General features: G+C 35.9%; 1 protein-coding gene across 1 annotated transcript in view; it reads right to left on the bottom strand.

Moving 5' to 3' along the window:
• LOC103514079 overlaps nt 1-19,939 on the bottom strand; it is an 80,083-nt gene that overhangs the window by 8,405 nt on the left and 51,739 nt on the right. Inside the window, exons 6-8 of the mRNA XM_026827125.1 lie at nt 2,598-2,838; nt 914-1,054; nt 224-429 (exon numbers count right to left, since the gene is read on the bottom strand). Of these exons, the coding sequence (XP_026682926.1) occupies nt 224-429; nt 914-1,054; nt 2,598-2,838 (588 nt within the window). The remainder of the gene's footprint in view (nt 1-223; nt 430-913; nt 1,055-2,597; nt 2,839-19,939) is intronic.

The raw sequence follows: 19,939 nt of genomic DNA, 5'->3' as shown, positions 1-19,939 counted from the left end.
GAAGAATATAGGTACTAAGTTTATACTGCCAGAATGAGACTGAAAAGTTCCTTTACTCGTTTAGTCTAAACAATCTCTTATGTATCTGGTACAAAATAGGTACAAACAATAATTATGCTCATCATAAAATTTTGTACTCAAGGGAAAGTAAGAACTCTACTCTTCACAAACAGGATTTTATCAAGTTCTATGTTTCAAACTAGGAACCTATAAAGAAACTCACCAACGCAGGAATTCAGCCACAAAACTCTCTGCCAACCCAGGCAGTTTAGTCTCTGGACCAAGTTGATGCCATCACATGCACAGTTGAACCTCAGTCCAGTACCAAGAATGCCCAACATGGCTTTTCTGCATTCCTCCGGAGGTCCAGCACAAAGTTTGGACAAACTGTCCACAGCACAGGACCCTTCGTAATTCTCCAGACGCTCCCTGAAATTAAATTTTAGTGAGGGATATTAAAATTTAGTGAGGGATGTTAAAATTTAGTGAAGGATATTAAAATTTAGTGAGGGATATTGAAATTTAGTGAAGAATATTAAAACTTAATGAGGGATATTAAAATTTAGTGAGGGATCAACATTGTAGTGTTTGCAGAACTCCGAATTTTCTTATTTCGATAGACCGCTTGTGCTAAAAATAAGGACCATTCGTTGACTATTTTCAAAATGGACTTTTCTCCAAAGTTAGCAACTAAAATGTCCAGACCCGACTTTGTTCGTTCAGGACTGGGTCCTTAATGTGAGTTTAAACTCCGTTCAAGTTTAATACTCAGATTGTTTAATCCGAGAGTTTAACTTAAACCAAGTTTAAACTCACTTTTTGGACCTGGCCATCAGTCAATACATTATTGTGTATTCAATTCAAAGCAGGATAAACAGAATATGAGTAATTATATTCTATTCCATTTTCTTACTTGCAAACATTGTCAGTGCGACATTTGACCACCAGGGAGTCACAGGTGGGGACGGTATTGCCCGCATCAAGCTGCTGGGCACATACTGGATGGAATAAGTCTTGAGCAACCAAACATTGGTTCGTGATCCCTTTGTTCTTTCTGAAAAATTAGAAAGTTTGGATTGACTTAGGTATTGGACTTTTTGTGGAAGTTACCTTCGTAATAAGGCATAAAAAAACTGTAATCCTAAGCCTTTATCTGTGACAGGGCTTTGTGTATCTATTGCGGTTGAAAATGAATGTGTTAGCTTACTAAGTATACCTACATTACCTACGTACCTATATTGTACTTATGTATTGTATTTTTTCTCCTCATTGAGGCTTCCAGATAATTTATTACAAAACCAAACATCCTCCACACACGAAACTGTCCACAGCAAAATCTTCTATTCTCTAAAGGCTCTCTCTCTCTCTCTTCTCTCTCTCTCTCTCTCTTTCTTTCTCTTTATCCAAAGATATTTCAAAGTTTGTATCCCCAATCCAAATCCTTTAACCTCAACCTTTCATTTCGCTGTATGTTTTGACCTGTTCCCCCCTTGACTTGATCCCTTTCACCTAGGCTCCTTTTCTCTGTACAATATTTTATGTTTACTCTTCTCTACTAAATTATTTTAGGTAACACCTAATCACTATTTCCTCCGCTCTCTTCATGTTCGCCCCTTTTTTCTTTCCCACTTTCTAACTCTCTTCCCAATTTTTCAAAACATTCGTCTTCCCTTCCCTACGGACATTTCTAGCTTGTTTATTTATCCTAACTTTCAATCGTCACAAATGGGTCATTCCGAACTAGGAAGGAAATTTCAAATAAAGGGACTCGGAACTCACTTGAGACATAATTATTTTCAAAATCTGGAACGTGTTAATGAAAAATAATGAGTTTTGAAACAAGTTTCACTCTATTCTGGTACATAAATTTCTTCTGTTGCGCTTCCATGGAATGCAATTTTCAAGCTATCTCTAGGTTTTAGAGCGAGAAACGAAGTGTCTGCTGTCTAATTGTGAAACTTTGCTTTGTGTAGAAATTTCCTCTTCTACGAGGAAAACTGTGACCTTCAACTCTGGCTTTTCATGGAAATCGGGAACAATGAAATTGTCACGACTGAAGGTTATAATGAATTGTTGATTTACACTTTGATGAGCAGATTGAGTAATGCACGGCTGACACTAATATTATTCACATGTAAATTCTTATGATTCACTGAATTTGTCTCATTAAAAAGCAAATTATGACATCCAGTTTCGTGGAATTGACTTTAGGATATAGACGAATAATATTATTTCTCATTTTTTCTACCCAACCTATACGACTTTAGATTTGACACGGATGAATGAAGAATGAGCATTCGATTTTACATTTATTACTCTCAACAATGTACCTTGTACCAATGGATATAGACGAATAATATTATTTCTCATTTTTTCTACCCAACCTATACGACTTTAGATTTGACACGGATGAATGAAGAATGAGCATTTATTACTCTCAACAATGTACCTTGTACCAATAACAAAGTATGATACTACGCTTGGTTGTAGAAGTCTCTATTGACGCAGAAAGTAAATTTATCGATGTCGAAAATGCAATTTTACTGGAAAAATGTATAGATACGGTATTATAACAATAAAATATCTGTTCCACTTACTTGCATAAACAGAAAGCCGCTTCAATACTCAGCTTCTCGTCCACGGTTGTGTAGAAATTTTGTAACGCCTCTCGACATTTCAGCCGCTTACAATTGTAATAGCGACAAGATTGTGTGATTTTGCTTAGCGCCAGCTTACACTCGAGATTTTGTTCGCACATTTCTAGTGCCTCGTTGCATGTGCTTTCTAATTTCAGACTATCTTCTTTCAGTTGAATCTCGTTGCCTGGAAGAAAGAAAGCTGCTCTTTTAAATTAGGAAATTCATCACTTCGATTTAGGGTTACCAGACAAGAAATTTCAAAAGGAGGACATTTGGCTAAAAAAGGCGGACATTTCAACCAAAAGGAGGACGCAGAAAATAATCAACACAAAAACCACCAGTATAAGTAACATGATTTTTTTTTTTTTTGTTTTATCTATGGTACAGTTGTACAGTGTACCTAGGTACATACCTACCAGTGGTAGGTAGGTATGTACCTACCACTTATTTATATACCTACTGAATGTACGTACATTGTACATGGACTTAATTGCACAAAAATTAAATTTATGCTTTTTAAAAGTTCTAGTCCTGTCGTCCTCTTCTCAACGGAAAACGGTACATTACGTAAATTAGGTTTTTGAGGCTGAAACTTCAAAAAAGGCGGACATTTTGCTATATTTTAAAAAGGTGAGCGGACGGAGGACAAACGTATAAAAAGGAGGACATGTCCGCCGAAAACTGGACGTCTGGTAAGCCTACTTCGATTCCTTTCGATTCCACAAAGTAAAGGCGGACATTTTGCTATATTTTAAAAAGGTGAGCGGACGGAGGACAAACGTATAAAAAGGAGGACATGTCCGCCGAAAACTGGACCTGGTAAGCCTACTTCGATTCCTTTCGATTCCACAATAGCTGTAATATTTTGATTTAGTTCTTACATGGAATACCTGCTGTATTCTATACCTAGTATGTTCCCTGTGATAAATAACTACTTCGGTGTAATTGTACATACTTAGAGAGGGTTAATCATAAGACTGTAATATTTTGATTTAGTTCTTACATGGAATACCTGCTGTATTCTATACCTAGTATGTTCCCTGTGATAAATAACTACTTCGGTGTATTTGTACATACCTAGAGAGTTTTACTCATAAGATATATAGGTACTCATACTAAATACCAGTACTCTAATTCCTGAATCTAAATGTTCTTTCATTATTACTTTCTATTATTTTTTCTTTCAGAATATGACATTTCAAGAAATTACGAAAGGCACAGATTGTGAGCTGATGAGAAAAATAACTTAATCTAGCCGGGTAATCATAAAACAAAACTACATGCTACACACATTACATACATGTTCACCTGTAAACAAAATTGTGAGACACAATGATAATCATCACATGCAATATGGAAAAGCGGAAATGAAATACTGCATTACAAAAGATTCCTTCTTTTCAATTCTCATTTTTAGCGAGAAAGATAGGTACAACGTTCATAATAAAGCCAATTAAGATGCAAATATGAAAGGAATAAGTAAAAATGGAAATGGAAATTACGAGTAAACACATGCTGAAAAATACCTGGAAAATGTTTTTCCTCGAAGTAAACACAATAAACACATATTTGTTAATTTCCCATTTGGAAATAATTTGAAGAACTACAAAAAGTGCTGATTTGCCTCAGGCCAGTTGAATGGGTAAAATGAGGCATACGTACCCGAATTGCATCCCTTATTATTCCACTATTCTATGACTCCATCTGATCACCACTGGATTATGATAGCATTGGTCAAAACATTTTCATAAAATTTGATAGGCGCCTCAGGCCAGTTGAATGGGTAAAATGAGGCATACGTACCCGAATTGCATCCCTTATTATTCCACTATTCTATGACTCCATCTGATCTGACAACCACTGGATTATGATAGCATTGGTCAAAACATTTTCATAAAATTTGATAGGCAAAAAAAAACTCTTGTCCCTAAAGACTAGTAGGTATTTTATTGATTACATCTAAACTTTAATATCGAGATACCTACTCTAGCTTTGGGCTATTTTACTGCATTGCTTGGTAACTACATCCAACGTCAAGCTTATAAAGTGACGAGTTTATATCCAAAAACTTATCCACCTTCCCAGACCAATTTTCTGACCCCGGGAATCTCTTACAACCTTCACCGCATGTAAATATTTCAACAAGGGCAAGCTCACTCCAGAGATATTATGTATAGTACCAGGTAGCTTATTTTAGAACGTACTTTTTGGCTAAATCCCCTTTAGTCGCAACTTTGGGTCGGGGTTGTTTTTTTAGGTCACTAGGAAGTTATTCGCTATGCAAAACCTTTTTTTTACGTAGGTTTAGGTAGGCACCTACATATTTTGATGTTTTCTTACATAATTGAGGGGTTTGATGCTCCAGAGATATTATGTATAGTACCAGGTAGCTTATTTTAGAACGTACTTTTTGGCTAAATCCCCTTTAGTCGCAACTTTGGGTCGGGGGTGTGTTTTTTAGGTCACTAGGAAGTTATTCGCTATGCAAAACCTTTTTTTAACGTAGGTTTAGGTAGGTACCTACATATTTTGATGTTTTCTTATATAATTGAGGGGTTTGATGCAAAAACAACTTATGGCCCATTAGAACTAAGTCGTTTTTGCGTTAAACCCCTATTTATTCTATTTTAGTAGCTAACTTCCTAATTGAGACTGACGGAACTTTGTCACTACAAAATGAGAAAGTAAAATGTCACTAGAATTTTATTAAAATCCTAATTTAGTTTCATCACCACTGAAGATCATGTAATTCAAGGAATAATTATCACCTTGGTCCCTTTTGTCAATGTTATTTTGATCCATCCTGTAGATTGCTAATGTTTTTAATGCATCTTCCCTTCAACGATGGAAAATTGTTCAAAATTTAGCAGGTGTTCTCAACTTTAAAAATATGTTTTCTATAATAGTTTTAAACACATTTGTGATAATATTCTGAATGCAAAAGAGCTTGTGTATCTGATAAAGATATAAGTAGATTACATCTAAGCACATGGAAATATCCACGTATTTACCCCCAACATTGTGAAAAGGGATAGAAAACTTTTCATAAATAACGAATAAAACCATATGGAAAATTTCCCTATGCTCCAAACTACTGTTTGCAAACGAACTCGTAGATACTATATATGCGTAGAAAGGGAGAGAAAAATTATATTTCCACAAATTCATAGAAACGAGAAAAAGGGAGTACGACGGTATTTTGTGTTTGCAATCATAGCTGCCTTGGAGAATGTCAAGTGTTGGAGTAGTAAACATTTCCTTCTGAACGTAACGTAGGCAGGCGAAAATATTCTACACACTAAGTGCAAAATAAAAATGTAGAAATTATTACGAAAGCCAAGTAGTTGAGGGAGAGGAGTTTAGAGTATCGAGGTAAGGCATTAGGAAGGAAATTAGTTCTTGTTTCAGAGGGGGGTTAAAACTTGGCACACATCGGTTGATGGCAGAGTGAACAAATTTAATGGCAAAATAATCAATTTTACACATGTTTGAGAAAGAAAATGTCATTACAGACTGATGATCTTGCTCTCACATCTTGGGTACCTACAGTAAATCTAATTTATTTAACATTTGAGCTGCACGCTTAACTCTCATTTCACCCGAAGGAGTTTAACATTTAGAAACTACTGCAATAATAATATTATTTTACTCGGAAAGTTATTTTGGTTTCTCTAGCGTATGGGTGAGGGAAAAGTAAGTTTTTTCTTTGAGAAAGTTTTCAGTGGGTGGCTTGGGTACGTGTAAATTGTGAAACAAAACTTTGTTCCCCATTTTCTGTCATTATTGTCAAGTTATATGAAGTATGGAGGCTGTTCTGTGCCATTCGAGAACTAAACAAGATTTTATCATCTTCTTTTATGTCTCTTCCTCAATCATAATAATCTTTATGAGGAGCATTGAAAACTCGGCTGTATATTATGAAATTTATATCATAGAGAGAGAGAGAGAGAGAGAGAGAGAGAGGAGCATGAGATAGGGAGACCTAGATAAAGTACGAATAAAGTCTTTCCCTCTTGAACAAGTCTGTCCGCAGTTTTTTGCCAAGACGTTTTATGGTATGGCTAGATGTGCTGATGTTACTTACGGGTACGTAGTACTTGTCAAGGCAAGTACCTAATTATTTAGAACTACTAACACAGCTATAGTACTCATAGATATAAAGCTGACTCGAAATGTCAGATCCGCATGAGTAGCGGGTACGGAAAAGGAAAATGGGAAAGAAGAAGTAGATGGAGGAGAAGGAGGAGGAGAAGAAGGAGGAGAAGAAGAAGGAAATAAAATGTCATTACAGACTGATGATCTTGCTCTCACATCTTGGGTACCTACAGTAAATCTAATTTATTTAACATTTGAGCTGCACGCTTTACTCTCATTTCACCCGAAGGAGTTTAACATTTAGAAACTACTGCAATAATAATATTATTTTACTTGGAAAGTTATTTTGGTTTCTCTAGCGTATGGGTGAGGGAAAAGTAAGTTTTTTCCATCAGTCACTAAATTACATTCGCTTCTTCATATAGGTATACTCCTAATGAGTTAGAATAGTTAGATAAACAGTTAGCAAAGTGGGTATCTCAATAGGCTTGCATCCCGGAGGTTCTTGGTTCGATTTCTGGATTTCAGGGTGCACTCTACCTCGTTAGGGCAGCTGAGTAGCTGATAGTAATTTAGACTCCTAGCGTAGGACTGAAATTACCTTTTGTTAGCAATTTAACAGTTTCCCTTATTAGTTTATTAGCTCAAGATGAAGTACTTGATATTTGTAACGCTTCACCACAAATAATTCACATTTTCATTTTATCTGATGAGAACAGTTTCTTGACCTCACAGGAGTTTGGTTTATAATGTAGAAACCTAGTTGGTGAAACTCACAACCCTAGCTTATCCAAAGCCAAAGGTGAAAAGGTTCTATGCCAATTAAAATTTTGTAAATCTAGGGAAAAAGGTTTCTGGTTTCTCAAATTTTTAATTAATTTTCTGTTTGTGTTGTTGCTGACGGTTTATCCTAACTTAGGAAGACGAGGAAATAAGGTAGATACTTTTACCTGGTTGTTTATCTTTCATACCTACATAACAGAGCATTATTAATGTTTCATGTTTTATTTTCCATCTTCTTTTATTCTTTTATCATGGGATTTTTCTTATCGGTCAAATAATGTTACTGCTGATAGGTTCGTACAAATTTTAATATTTATTAATTTGGCAAGTTTTGAATTGTCCTACTGAAGTGTTTTTGCACTTAGCTTTGGTAAAAGTGCCTCATGGAAGTTCATGTTCGTTGATTATTATTTAGTTTTTGTTTGTAAAATTTAGGTACTTTCAAAAAAGCTGTTACGAAATATTGCTCTTTCCATCAGGTGTCTCAAAACGTAATCTTCTTATTTTGAAACTTTCTCCAAAGTCGATTCCATCACTTTTTCACAGAACATTTTCACAGTACCTATCAAACTTTCTTTTTTCCTTGTCCTTTATTTTCACTCTGAGGAATGAGTTTTACGTTTTTCTTCACTTTCCATTACACTTCTTCGGTAAATTTAAGCTGAAAACCCTAACGGTCGGTATGCGTGTTAGGCATGGAATTTTATCCTCATTTATTTTACTAATAATAGACCTCTTAAGGGTTACTTAGCTCTCTATTTAAGTGTCGGGTTGAACAAAATGCACCAGTTATTCTTTGGAATACATAACCACCAACGAGGATATTTCAAGAGAAAAAAAGTATTTCCTAAAAAAAATAAAAAAAAAAAAAACCTGAAATCTGTACGTTCCTCTGCGTGTTAGGGAAATAGGAAGTTGTGTGATATTCATACCACTTCTGACTTTAAGTTTCTCACTCTACGTTGTCACTTTGATATCTTTTCTTTTGTCTTATTTATTTTCCCTGCAGCCTTTCCCTTAAACTTTTAAAAGAAATCCAACGTCCAGTCAGTTGATTTACGCTAGGGGTGGTTTTCACTATTTTCATTTCTAGTTCGTCTCTTGAAAATCTTTTGACTTTTTTTTACCAAATCATTTCAAGTGTCGTAGGGGTGATATTTGTATCTTGATTTATCGTTACAGGTCTCTCAGTGGTTGTAAACGTCGGCAAGCGTCTCAACTTCTCCTGGTACGCCCTGGTGGCATTTGTCGGCAGAATGGTGGTCACGCTTGTGGTAGTCGTCGCCAAAGTGGTGGTTGTTCGATAGGTCACGGGTGGTGGCAAGGTAGGGATGACCTTGACGATAATCTGGGTCGTGGTGGTAGGCCTTCTCGTTGTGGTTGTGCGGAGAGTGGTCGTCGTTCGTGGAGTGGTCGCTAGGGTTGTGGTCGTAGTGGGTTTGGTAGTGGTTGTGGTGGTATATCGTGTGGTTGTGGTTGTAGAGAGAGTGGTGACTTCAGGGATCATCAGGATTTGTTGAGGTGCGGACGTGTGAGTGTGAAGAGAAGGGAGGAGGGAATGGTGAGATGTGTTGGATAGGGTGAGCTTCTTGGCGTGAAAGTCGCGATGTGCTTCCACTGAAACAGAATTTGATCATCAGTATTACACAATAGAATAGACGAATATAGGTACCCAGTTTATACTACCAGAATGAGACTGAAAAGTTCCTTTACTCGTTTAGTCTAAACAAGATCTTATGTATCTGGTACAAAATAGGTACAAACCATAATATATGCTCATCATAAAATTTTGTACTCAAGGGAAAGTAAGAACTCTACTCTTCACAAACAGGATTTTATCAAGTTCTATGTTTCAAACTAGGAACCTATAAAGAAACTCACCAACGCAGGAATTCAGCCACAAAACTCTCTGCCAACCCAGGCAGTTTAGTCTCTGGACCAAGTTGATGCCATCACATGCACAGTTGAACCTCAGTCCAGTACCAAGAATGCCCAACATGGCTTTTCTGCATTCCTCCGGAGGTCCAGCACAAAGTTTGGACAAACTGTCCACAGCACAGGACCCTTCGTAATTCTCCAGACGCTCCCTGAAATTAAATTTTAGTGAGGGATATTAAAATTTAGTGAGGGATGTTAAAATTTAGTGAAGGATATTAAAATTTAGTGAGGGATATTGAAATTTAGTGAAGAATATTAAAATTTAGTGAATGATATTAAAATTTAGTGAGGGATATTGAAATTTAGTGAAGAATATTAAAACTTAATGAGGGATATTAAAATTTAGTGAGGGATCAACATTGTAGTGTTTGCAGAACTCCGAATTTTCTTATTTCGATAGACCGCTTGTGCTAAAAATAAGGACCATTCGTTGACTATTTTCAAAATGGACTTTTCTCCAAAGTTAGCAACTAAAATGTCCAGACCCGACTTTGTTCGTTCAGGACTGGGTCCTTAATGTGAGTTTAAACTCCGTTCAAGTTTAATACTCAGATTGTTTAATCCGAGAGTTTAACTTAAACCAAGTTTAAACTCACTTTTTGGACCTGGCCATCAGTCAATACATTATTGTGTATTCAATTCAAAGCAGGATAAACAGAATATGAGTAATTATATTCTATTCCATTTTCTTACTTGCAAACATTGTCAGTGCGACATTTGACCACCAGGGAGTCACAGGTGGGGACGGTATTGCCCGCATCAAGCTGCTGGGCACATACTGGATGGAATAAGTCTTGAGCAACCAAACATTGGTTCGTGATCCCTTTGTTCTTTCTGAAAAATTAGAAAGTTTGGATTGACTTAGGTATTGGACTTTTTGTGGAAGTTACCTTCGTAATAAGGCATAAAAAAACTGTAATCCTAAGCCTTTATCTGTGACAGGGCTTTGTGTATCTATTGCGGTTGAAAATGAATGTGTTAGCTTACTAAGTATACCTACATTACCTACGTACCTATATTGTACTTATGTATTGTATTTTTTCTCCTCATTGAGGCTTCCAGATAATTTATTACAAAACCAAACATCCTCCACACACGAAACTGTCCACAGCAAAATCTTCTATTCTCTAAAGGCTCTCTCTCTCTCTCTTCTCTCTCTCTCTCTCTCTTTCTTTCTCTTTATCCAAAGATATTTCAAAGTTTGTATCCCCAATCCAAATCCTTTAACCTCAACCTTTCATTTCGCTGTATGTTTTGACCTGTTCCCCCCTTGACTTGATCCCTTTCACCTAGGCTCCTTTTCTCTGTACAATATTTTATGTTTACTCTTCTCTACTAAATTATTTTAGGTAACACCTAATCACTATTTCCTCCGCTCTCTTCATGTTCGCCCCTTTTTTCTTTCCCACTTTCTAACTCTCTTCCCAATTTTTCAAAACATTCGTCTTCCCTTCCCTACGGACATTTCTAGCTTGTTTATTTATCCTAACTTTCAATCGTCACAAATGGGTCATTCCGAACTAGGAAGGAAATTTCAAATAAAGGGACTCGGAACTCACTTGAGACATAATTATTTTCAAAATCTGGAACGTGTTAATGAAAAATAATGAGTTTTGAAACAAGTTTCACTCTATTCTGGTACATAAATTTCTTCTGTTGCGCTTCCATGGAATGCAATTTTCAAGCTATCTCTAGGTTTTAGAGCGAGAAACGAAGTGTCTGCTGTCTAATTGTGAAACTTTGCTTTGTGTAGAAATTTCCTCTTCTACGAGGAAAACTGTGACCTTCAACTCTGGCTTTTCATGGAAATCGGGAACAATGAAATTGTCACGACTGAAGGTTATAATGAATTGTTGATTTACACTTTGATGAGCAGATTGAGTAATGCACGGCTGACACTAATATTATTCACATGTAAATTCTTATGATTCACTGAATTTGTCTCATTAAAAAGCAAATTATGACATCCAGTTTCGTGGAATTGACTTTAGGATATAGACTTTGAGAAAGTTTTCAGTGGGTGGCTTGGGTACGTGTAAATTGTGAAACAAAACTTTGTTCCCCATTTTCTGTCATTATTGTCAAGTTGTATGAAGTACGGAGGCTGTTCTGTGCCATTCGAGAACTAAACAAGATTTTATCATCTTCTTTAATGTTTCTTCCTCAATCATAATAATCTTTATGAGGAGCATTGAAAACTCGGCTGTATATTATGAAATTTATATCATAGAGAGAGAGAGAGAGAGAGGAGCATGAGATAGGGAGACCTAGATAAAGTACGAATAAAATCTTTCCCTCTTGAACAAGTCTGTCCGCAGTTTTTTGCCAAGACGTTTTATGGTATGGCTAGATGTGCTGATGTTACTTACGGGTACATACCTACTTGTCAAGGCAAGTGGCTAATTATTTAGAACTACTAATACAGCTATAGTACTCATAGATATAAAGCTGACTCGAAATGTCAGATCCGCATGAGTAGCGGGTACGGAAAAGGAAAATGGGAAAGAAGAAGTAGATGGAGGAGAAGGAGGAGGAGAAGAAGAAGGAAAAGGGGCAAGAGCAGTAGGAGGAGGAGAACAAGAAAATGGAGGAGGAGAGGAGGAGAAGAAGAAGAAAATGGAGGAGGAGAAGGCTCTGCAAGTTAGAACACTATCTTTGTCTTGTACCCATATCGTTTCTGTGTGTCATTTTTCATTAAAGCTGACAAGGCCTAATCTCTTACCCATATAGATAGATTTATACGTAAGTATACACTATACATTTATGTGAAGTAAATATCCTTAAGTGTTACTGTACTTTCTGTGTGTCATTTTTCATTAAAGCTGACAAGGCCTAATCTCTTACCCATATAGATAGATTTATACGTAAGTATACACTATACATTCATGTGAAGTAAATATCCTTAAGTGTTACTGTAGGTATAGCTAGCTGTGGACTATAGTAGATGCTGTCCCCTTAATAACGTTGTACAAAATGAATTGGGAACCTAGATCAAACTTTTGATATGACACTGACGTATTCAATCGTACTGAGTGAGATGCCTACTGTTATTCGTGGTTGTTGTCACATAAAAGTTTATGTTTGTACCTATGTATATATTATTCATCGATATGATAGGTACGGATACCTACTTTTATGTGCGATATTGCTATAAATATAGATGAGTGAACATTATAATTCCCCATGTATGAATTTAACGTACATAAGTACAGGTATAGGTATAGTTATCTACGTTGAAAAATACCTACATAGATATAATAAGATACAAATTTGTTCTCATCAAAATTCTCACAACCCCCTCTGTATTTCCTAGCGTAACACATGAAAGAAAATCGATTTGGGTTTGAGAAATTTCCTTCAACATGAGAGATAAAACGAATAACTTTAAATTCTCATTTATATTGTTCATCATACATTACCCAAAGTACAAGTATTACTTCTGCCCCATAAAATACCATAAAGAGGGTGGTGAATTTTAAGAGATGATGTTTATTTCATGAGACGACGCAAATTGCTTTGACACATGTTTTTCTGCTTGTTTGGAGCTTACAAATTTACGTACTTACTATACGCCGTCGTTAGTGTAGTTCATTCCATTCACTCAGTGAGAATTACAACAACTTATCACAAGATAACGGTAAACTCAAGTACCTATTTGTTATTTTCTATAGGTACAATGTTTTATTTCCTAGGTATTTCTTCTTCTCCTCCTTCTTTTTCTTCCCCTTCTTCTTTTTCTTCTTCTTCTCTTTACTTTTGTTTATTCTTATTATTATTTAGAAAGGTAAAGTTTCATTTATTTACAAGCAGATATACATAGTTACATAAGTTGTACCTACCTATTTCTCAGGAAAAAAAGTTTTTTTTCTGCTTATAAAATCCTAATAAATTTATTTACCTATTTCCAGAGAAACTAGTTCGAAACATAAATAGCAGCACAGTGCAATAAATACCTACTTTTATTTGTTTCAAATGAAATTAACTTAGAGCTAAAAGTATTGTTTCTTATTGTTAAAGAGGAGCGGATTATAAGAAGTAGGTATCCTCTTCAAATATTTGAGAGGACAGATTTTCTTTTTATGATTTTAATGCACTTCTCTCATCTTCTTTACAGAATCTGCCTTGGTAACTCTCAGAGGCTTGTGATCCTGATAACCAAGAAGTCAATTGTAGGCAATAACTTCTTTTATCTTCAACTATTTTGAGAAATCGACCTCAATAAGCGTCCTCCTCCTCCTTCTCCTCCTCCTCCTTCTCCTCCTCCTCCTTCTTCTCCTCCTCCTCCTCCTCCTCAATAATCTAAATTATCAGTTTCCTTTCTGTTATTTTAATGCACTTCTCTCATCTTCTTTACAGAATCTGCCTTGGTAACTCTCAGAGGCTTGTGATCCTGATAACCAAGAAGTCAATTGGAGGCAATAATTTCTTTTATCCTCAACTATTTTGAGAAATCGACCTCAATAAGCGTTCTCCTCCTCCTCCTCCTCCTTCTTCTCCTCCTCAATAATCTAAATTATCAGTTTCCTTTCTGTCTCTGTTTTATCAGTTCTTTTTGTACGCAAAGCTTGTACTCGCGTACAAGAACTAGATGTTCTAGATCTGAAATTGTTTCTACCTCTCAATTTGTTTCTATCCAACCTTTCTGTCTGTACTTTCCCTCTAACTATCTAGTTTGCTCCGAGGTACCTACCTACATAATATTTCTGTATTCTAAATTTCAGCCGTATTCAAACCATGGGCTTTGTTATGGATGGGGTATTCCACACTTTTTCGAAAATAAAATTGTTTCTACCTCTCAATTTGTTTCTATCCAACCTTTCTGTCTGTACTTTCCCTCTAACTATCTAGTTTGCTCCGAGGTACCTACATAATATTTCTGTATTCTAAATTTCAGCCGTATTCAAACCATGGGCTATGTTATGGATGGGGTATTCCACACTTTTTCGAAAATGGTTCGAACGTCAGAAGGGACAGAAAAAAATTATTATTATTATTTGAAAGCCCTTTTATTATTTCGAGGCAAATTATTTGAGGCACTTTTTTAAGTCACCTCAGTAACTAGTTGAAGAATTAATCAAAGATCTTAGCCTTAGCTATCAGCAGCATTCGAACTCACGCCCTTCTGACGGCCAGACGAAATCATACAATTTGGAGGGCCGTAGTTTAGATACCACTAGTCGCCGCTAATACATTCACTGACTCATCAAAATCAGCTTTTTTTTGCTGGGTTTTCTACCCCGAAGCAGATTATGTATTTTGTGTTTCTCTCATCCCTCTTCTTCTCTCCTTTCCCTTCCTCTTTCTTTCTCTCTTCCTCTTATTCTTATCATCATTCCATTTAGCTTCGTTTTTTTTTACCTTTTATTCCTAATAAGAGTCTGTTAAACCTTTTAGTTTTGCAAATAATGTTACTTATGCAAAAATTTCTTTTCCTATAGGTACGTATAACTGCTCGAGACGCCAGGGCAAATTTCGGTCTACATGAGTTATTTCCAAAGATTGTGTTCCACAGACAAGAATTTAAACGTGAAGGAAGAGAAAGATAAACGACCTAGGTCTATTTTATAAGCATCAATTTTTAGATCGCATGATTGGTTGAAACGGATGAAAATTTGCAAATCTTTCCAAAGTATTTTGCCTTCTAAATAGGTAATGTTCATCTTGTCTCTATCTATTGTAAATTATTTATAAATGAGTCACATCAACTATAATGAATAATCACATCGTCTAGGTACAGGGTACATGATTGGTTGAAACGGATGAAAATTTGCAAATCTTTCCAAAGTATTTTGCCTTCTAAATAGGTAATGTTCATCTTGTCTCTATCTACTGTAAATTATTTATAAATGAGTCACATCAACTATAGTAAATAATCCCATCGTCTAGGTACAGGGTATAGGGTTAAGTTTGGTCTGCTTGATTTCCTGATGTTTTAAAGTTGCATTTTAAAACAAAACTGAATTTAATTTTTCCAAAGTGCCCTATGGCAACATGAGGAAAGGGTGAGGAAAGAACAGAAGTTATGGAGAAAGAGGTAGAGGGGGAGAGGAAGAAGGAGGGAGAATCTGGGGTGAAAAACAGTTTACCTGTAATGAAATGCAACGAATTGTTTATTTTATTTATTTTCATATTCTCCATCTCTCTGGCCTTGTCTGAGCTTTCTCCTATTTCCCCTCTCCCCGTCTTTTTGCCTTAATGAGAATGAGTTTTTTCACTAGAATTTTAGTTGTTTTAAATTCCTTAAAACTGAAAATAATTGGAGCGACGTTGTTGTATAATTGACAGGATAACAGAAATAAATTTGTCCTCAGCTCTTTTTCCATTTCCATTTTCTATTAAGAACATTGTTTACTTTTGTTATCATTTAGTTGAATCGATTCAAGTAAAAACCACAGGAAGAGCAGGAATAATGTGGGAAACGAGCTTTTTCCTTTACCCTTGCTTATAATCCTTATTCCTATATTCCACAATGAGGGTAAATGTCAACTTGGTCTATCAGCTGCCATTCGATTTTTCCTTTACCCTTGCTTATAATCCTTATTCCTATATTCCACAATGAGGGTAAATGTCAACTTGGTCTATCAGCTGCCATTCGAAATGAGGGAAGTTACTTTACTTTTCGTACACCAGTGAAAGGAAAGATGACTTTTGTGGTTATTCTCATCCCGATCTTAGACACTATTTTTGTATCTTTACTTTTTTCTCATCCTCCTTTTGCAATTAGGCGATCAGAGTAGGTACCTACTGATCCTAAAGAAAACTCGGATTACTGAGACCACTACTAATGAATGTAACAAAGTTCAGGCTCTAAAATGTCATTACGTTCCTCTACCTATGCAGACACAGTGGTACAGTATAATAAATTAAACAGGGACTCCCCTTCTCCTAAACAGGAGTACAGGAGATGTAGAGGGGGAGATGAGAGGGGGAGCACACATTTTGAAAAATTAAATTACCTCTGTTCCAAGTTGCTTTGACTAGGTTTTCACATTTGAGTCCATTACACCCTGGCTCTCCTAGTTTTCATCTCAGAGGAAAAAGAGAAAAGTTTATGTGGTTTACCGTGTGCCCGAAATTAGGGAGCTTTACTCAGAACTGTAGGTATACTTACGAAGAAATATGACTTCCTTAATGTCTGAAACGAGTTCTAGGAAAAACACGTTGAATTTATCACGAGTCCTAGCTTTCCCCTTTCTTCTACTTTCAAATGTCAATAGAGAAAAGTTTATGTGGTTTACCGTGTGCCCGAAATTAGGGAGCTTTACTCAGAACTGTAGGTATACTTACGAAGAAATATGACTTCTTTAATGTCTTATACGAGTTCTAGGAAAAACACGTTAAATTTATCACGAGTCCTAGCTTTCCCCTTTCTTCTACTTTCAAATGTCACAAAATTTTCCGTTTTATTTTCGTGTAAAGGAGTCGAAAAATATTCTGTCAAGTGCATACCCGGGGATTTAGTTTAAACGCCCTAGTCCAAAAATAACCAAACTTTGTACACAGAAACATACTCTTTCTCATTTAGTTTTGTTTTTCGAGTTGATGGCGTGTGGAAGAGATACTTTATGTCTGAAATGCACTCGAGGTTTTACAAAAGGAGCAGGTTCCTTGCTTTGAACAATTTTTCAAAGTAGACCAAATTGCATTTTTTGTTCTTTTCATCGTCAAAAATTTGGTTATCGTCATACCCTACACTACGTGTGGAAGAGATACTTTATGTCTGAAATGCACTCGAGGTTTTACAAAAGGAGCAGGTTCCTTGCTTTGAACAATTTTTCAAAGTAGACAAAATTGCATTTTTTGTTCTTTTCATCGTCAAAAATTTGGTTATCGTCATACCCTACACTACGTTTTATTTTTTATACATTTGCCATCCGAAATTTCGAGTTTTACGTGATGACTTTTCAGAATACTTTACATGAAAACTCATCTGAAACAATCTTGAAGGTGGACTCTCTACTGGTAGCGATGATATTTGTTACCAAATATCATCCCTACGACAATACAAACATTATATGGTACGAGTACCTACCCTTATTGTTTCATTTTTTTCTTCAACTGTAGACATCTGAGTAGAGAAGTATTCAGCAACTTTTTCACAAAGTACTCTTACTCTTTCTCCACATTTTTAACTTTAAGCTCTGTCTATCCTTTCGTTTTTCTCAGTTCCTCCTTTTTATTAATCTACGAGTAGTTCCCTTCCTCCACTCTTTCTTTCTCTTTTCTCCCATTTTTCTTTTCCTTTTTTTACAATTTTTATTCTGAATTATGCTCCTAACCACATTCAGTTCACTCGCATATCATTTTTCCTCTCTCGTAGAATTTCCGTCTTAAATTTCTTCCTCAGAAAATTCTATTCATTTGAACACATCTCTCAAACTTAGTCTTCTCTCTCACTTGTCAGTCTCTTTCTCTCTCTCTCTCTCTCTCTCTCTCTCTCTCTCTCTCGTATGAAGTATGAATAATGAACGGGTTCCATATACTGGGGGTAAATTGAAATAATGCATTTTTAAAATTGAAATTCAACAGTCTAGGGAATTTCGGGGTAAAGGAAAAGTAGAAAGATGTCTGAGATGGGAGGGGGAGAGGAGGGAGAGTGGGGAGACTTGTGTGTCAGGAGGAAGGGAGGGAGAAGTACTGAAATAATGCATTTTTAAAATTGAAATTCAACAGTCTAGGGAATTTCGGGGTAAAGGAAAAGTAGAAAGATGTCTGAGATGGGAGGGTGAGAGGAGGGAGAGTGGGGAGACTTGTGTGTCAGGAGGAAGGGAGGGAGAAGTATTCTGAAGGAAAAGTGTAAGGGGTTGGATTTGAGTGACAAAATCAGTGATCATCTCTGATGAGTGTCGCATTTTGAAATCAAATCACTTTTTATTATTATTATTTTTTTTTTACTGCCATCTTCTACCTGTGCCTGCGAAGTACGAAAACACGTGTGATGTTTTCCCCGTCATACTTCCTAGGGTGAGTGTGGGAGATATTATTGGCCCTTAATAAATATGGTAGAAAGGGGAAGAGGAGGGAAATCTAGAAATCCCAGTAGACTCTATTAATAGAACAAAATAAAGAACTACGTAGGTGTACTTTCCATCTCATATATTTTTCTCATATGAATTAGATCACAGTTGAAGAGTTGTATTATAGTTCTTCTTTTACTTTCAACATTATCATTCTGCTTCACACTCCTCAGAGTTCCACGTGTCTTTTTACTTTCAACATCCTATAAGCATTATCATTCTGCTTCACACTCCTCAGAGTTCCACGTGCCTTTTGAAGACGAATAAACTATTATTAGGAAAACTTAGGTGAATGCAAATATAAAGACTAGACACTTAGGTACATATGTCTGAAAATAAAATGAAAATACCTATTGTTCTAAATAGGTAAGATTAAAAAGAATTGGAACAAAGTGTGAATCTGACGGATGCGTGTTAGGGAAATAGGAAGTTGTGTGATATTCATACCACTTCTGACTTTAAGTTTCTCACTCTACGTTGTCACTTTGATATCTTTCCTTTTGTCTTATTTATTTTCCCTGCAGCCTTTCCCTTAAACTTTTAAAAGAAATTCAACGTCCAGTCAGTTGATTTACGCTAGGGGTGGTTTTCACTATTTTCATTTCTAGTTCGTCTCTTGAAAATCTTTTGACTTTTTTTTTACCAAATCATTTCAAGTGTTAACCTGATGTAAGAAAAAACCTTCTTATCTTGTAAATAAATTTCAGATCTCGTTGCTTGTGGAAGAGATACTTTATGTCTGAAATGCACTCGAGGTTTTACAAAAGGAGCAGGTTCCTTGCTTTGAACAATTTTTCAAAGTAGACAAAATTGCATTTTTTGTTCTTTTCATCGTCAAAAATTTGGTTATCGTCATACCCTACACTACGTTTTATTTTTTATACATTTGCCATCCGAAATTTCGAGTTTTACGTGATGACTTTTCAGAATACTTTACATGAAAACTCATCTGAAACAATCTTGAAGGTGGACTCTCTACTGGTAGCGATGATATTTGTTACCAAATATCATCCCTACGACAATACAAACATTATATGGTACGAGTACCTACCCTTATTGTTTCATTTTTTTCTTCAACTGTAGACATCTGAGTAGAGAAGTATTCAGCAACTTTTTCACAAAGTACTCTTACTCTTTCTCCACATTTTTAACTTTAAGCTCTGTCTATCCTTTCGTTTTTCTCAGTTCCTCCTTTTTATTAATCTACGAGTAGTTCCCTTCCTCCACTCTTTCTTTCTCTTTTCTCCCATTTTTCTTTTCCTTTTTTTACAATTTTTATTCTGAATTATGCTCCTAACCACATTCAGTTCACTCGCATATCATTTTTCCTCTCTCGTAGAATTTCCGTCTTAAATTTCTTCCTCAGAAAATTCTATTCATTTGAACACATCTCTCAAACTTAGTCTTCTCTCTCACTTGTCAGTCTCTTTCTCTCTCTCTCTCTCTCTCTCTCTCTCTCTCTCTCTC

The sequence above is a fragment of the Diaphorina citri genome, unplaced genomic scaffold, assembly GCF_000475195.1.
Source record: "Diaphorina citri unplaced genomic scaffold, Diaci psyllid genome assembly version 1.1 scaffold1079, whole genome shotgun sequence".
NCBI classification, from domain to species: Eukaryota; Metazoa; Arthropoda; class Insecta; order Hemiptera; family Psyllidae; genus Diaphorina; species Diaphorina citri.
The sequence above is the reverse complement of the archived record's forward strand: the minus strand, read 5'-3'. Positions and strand labels throughout refer to the sequence as shown.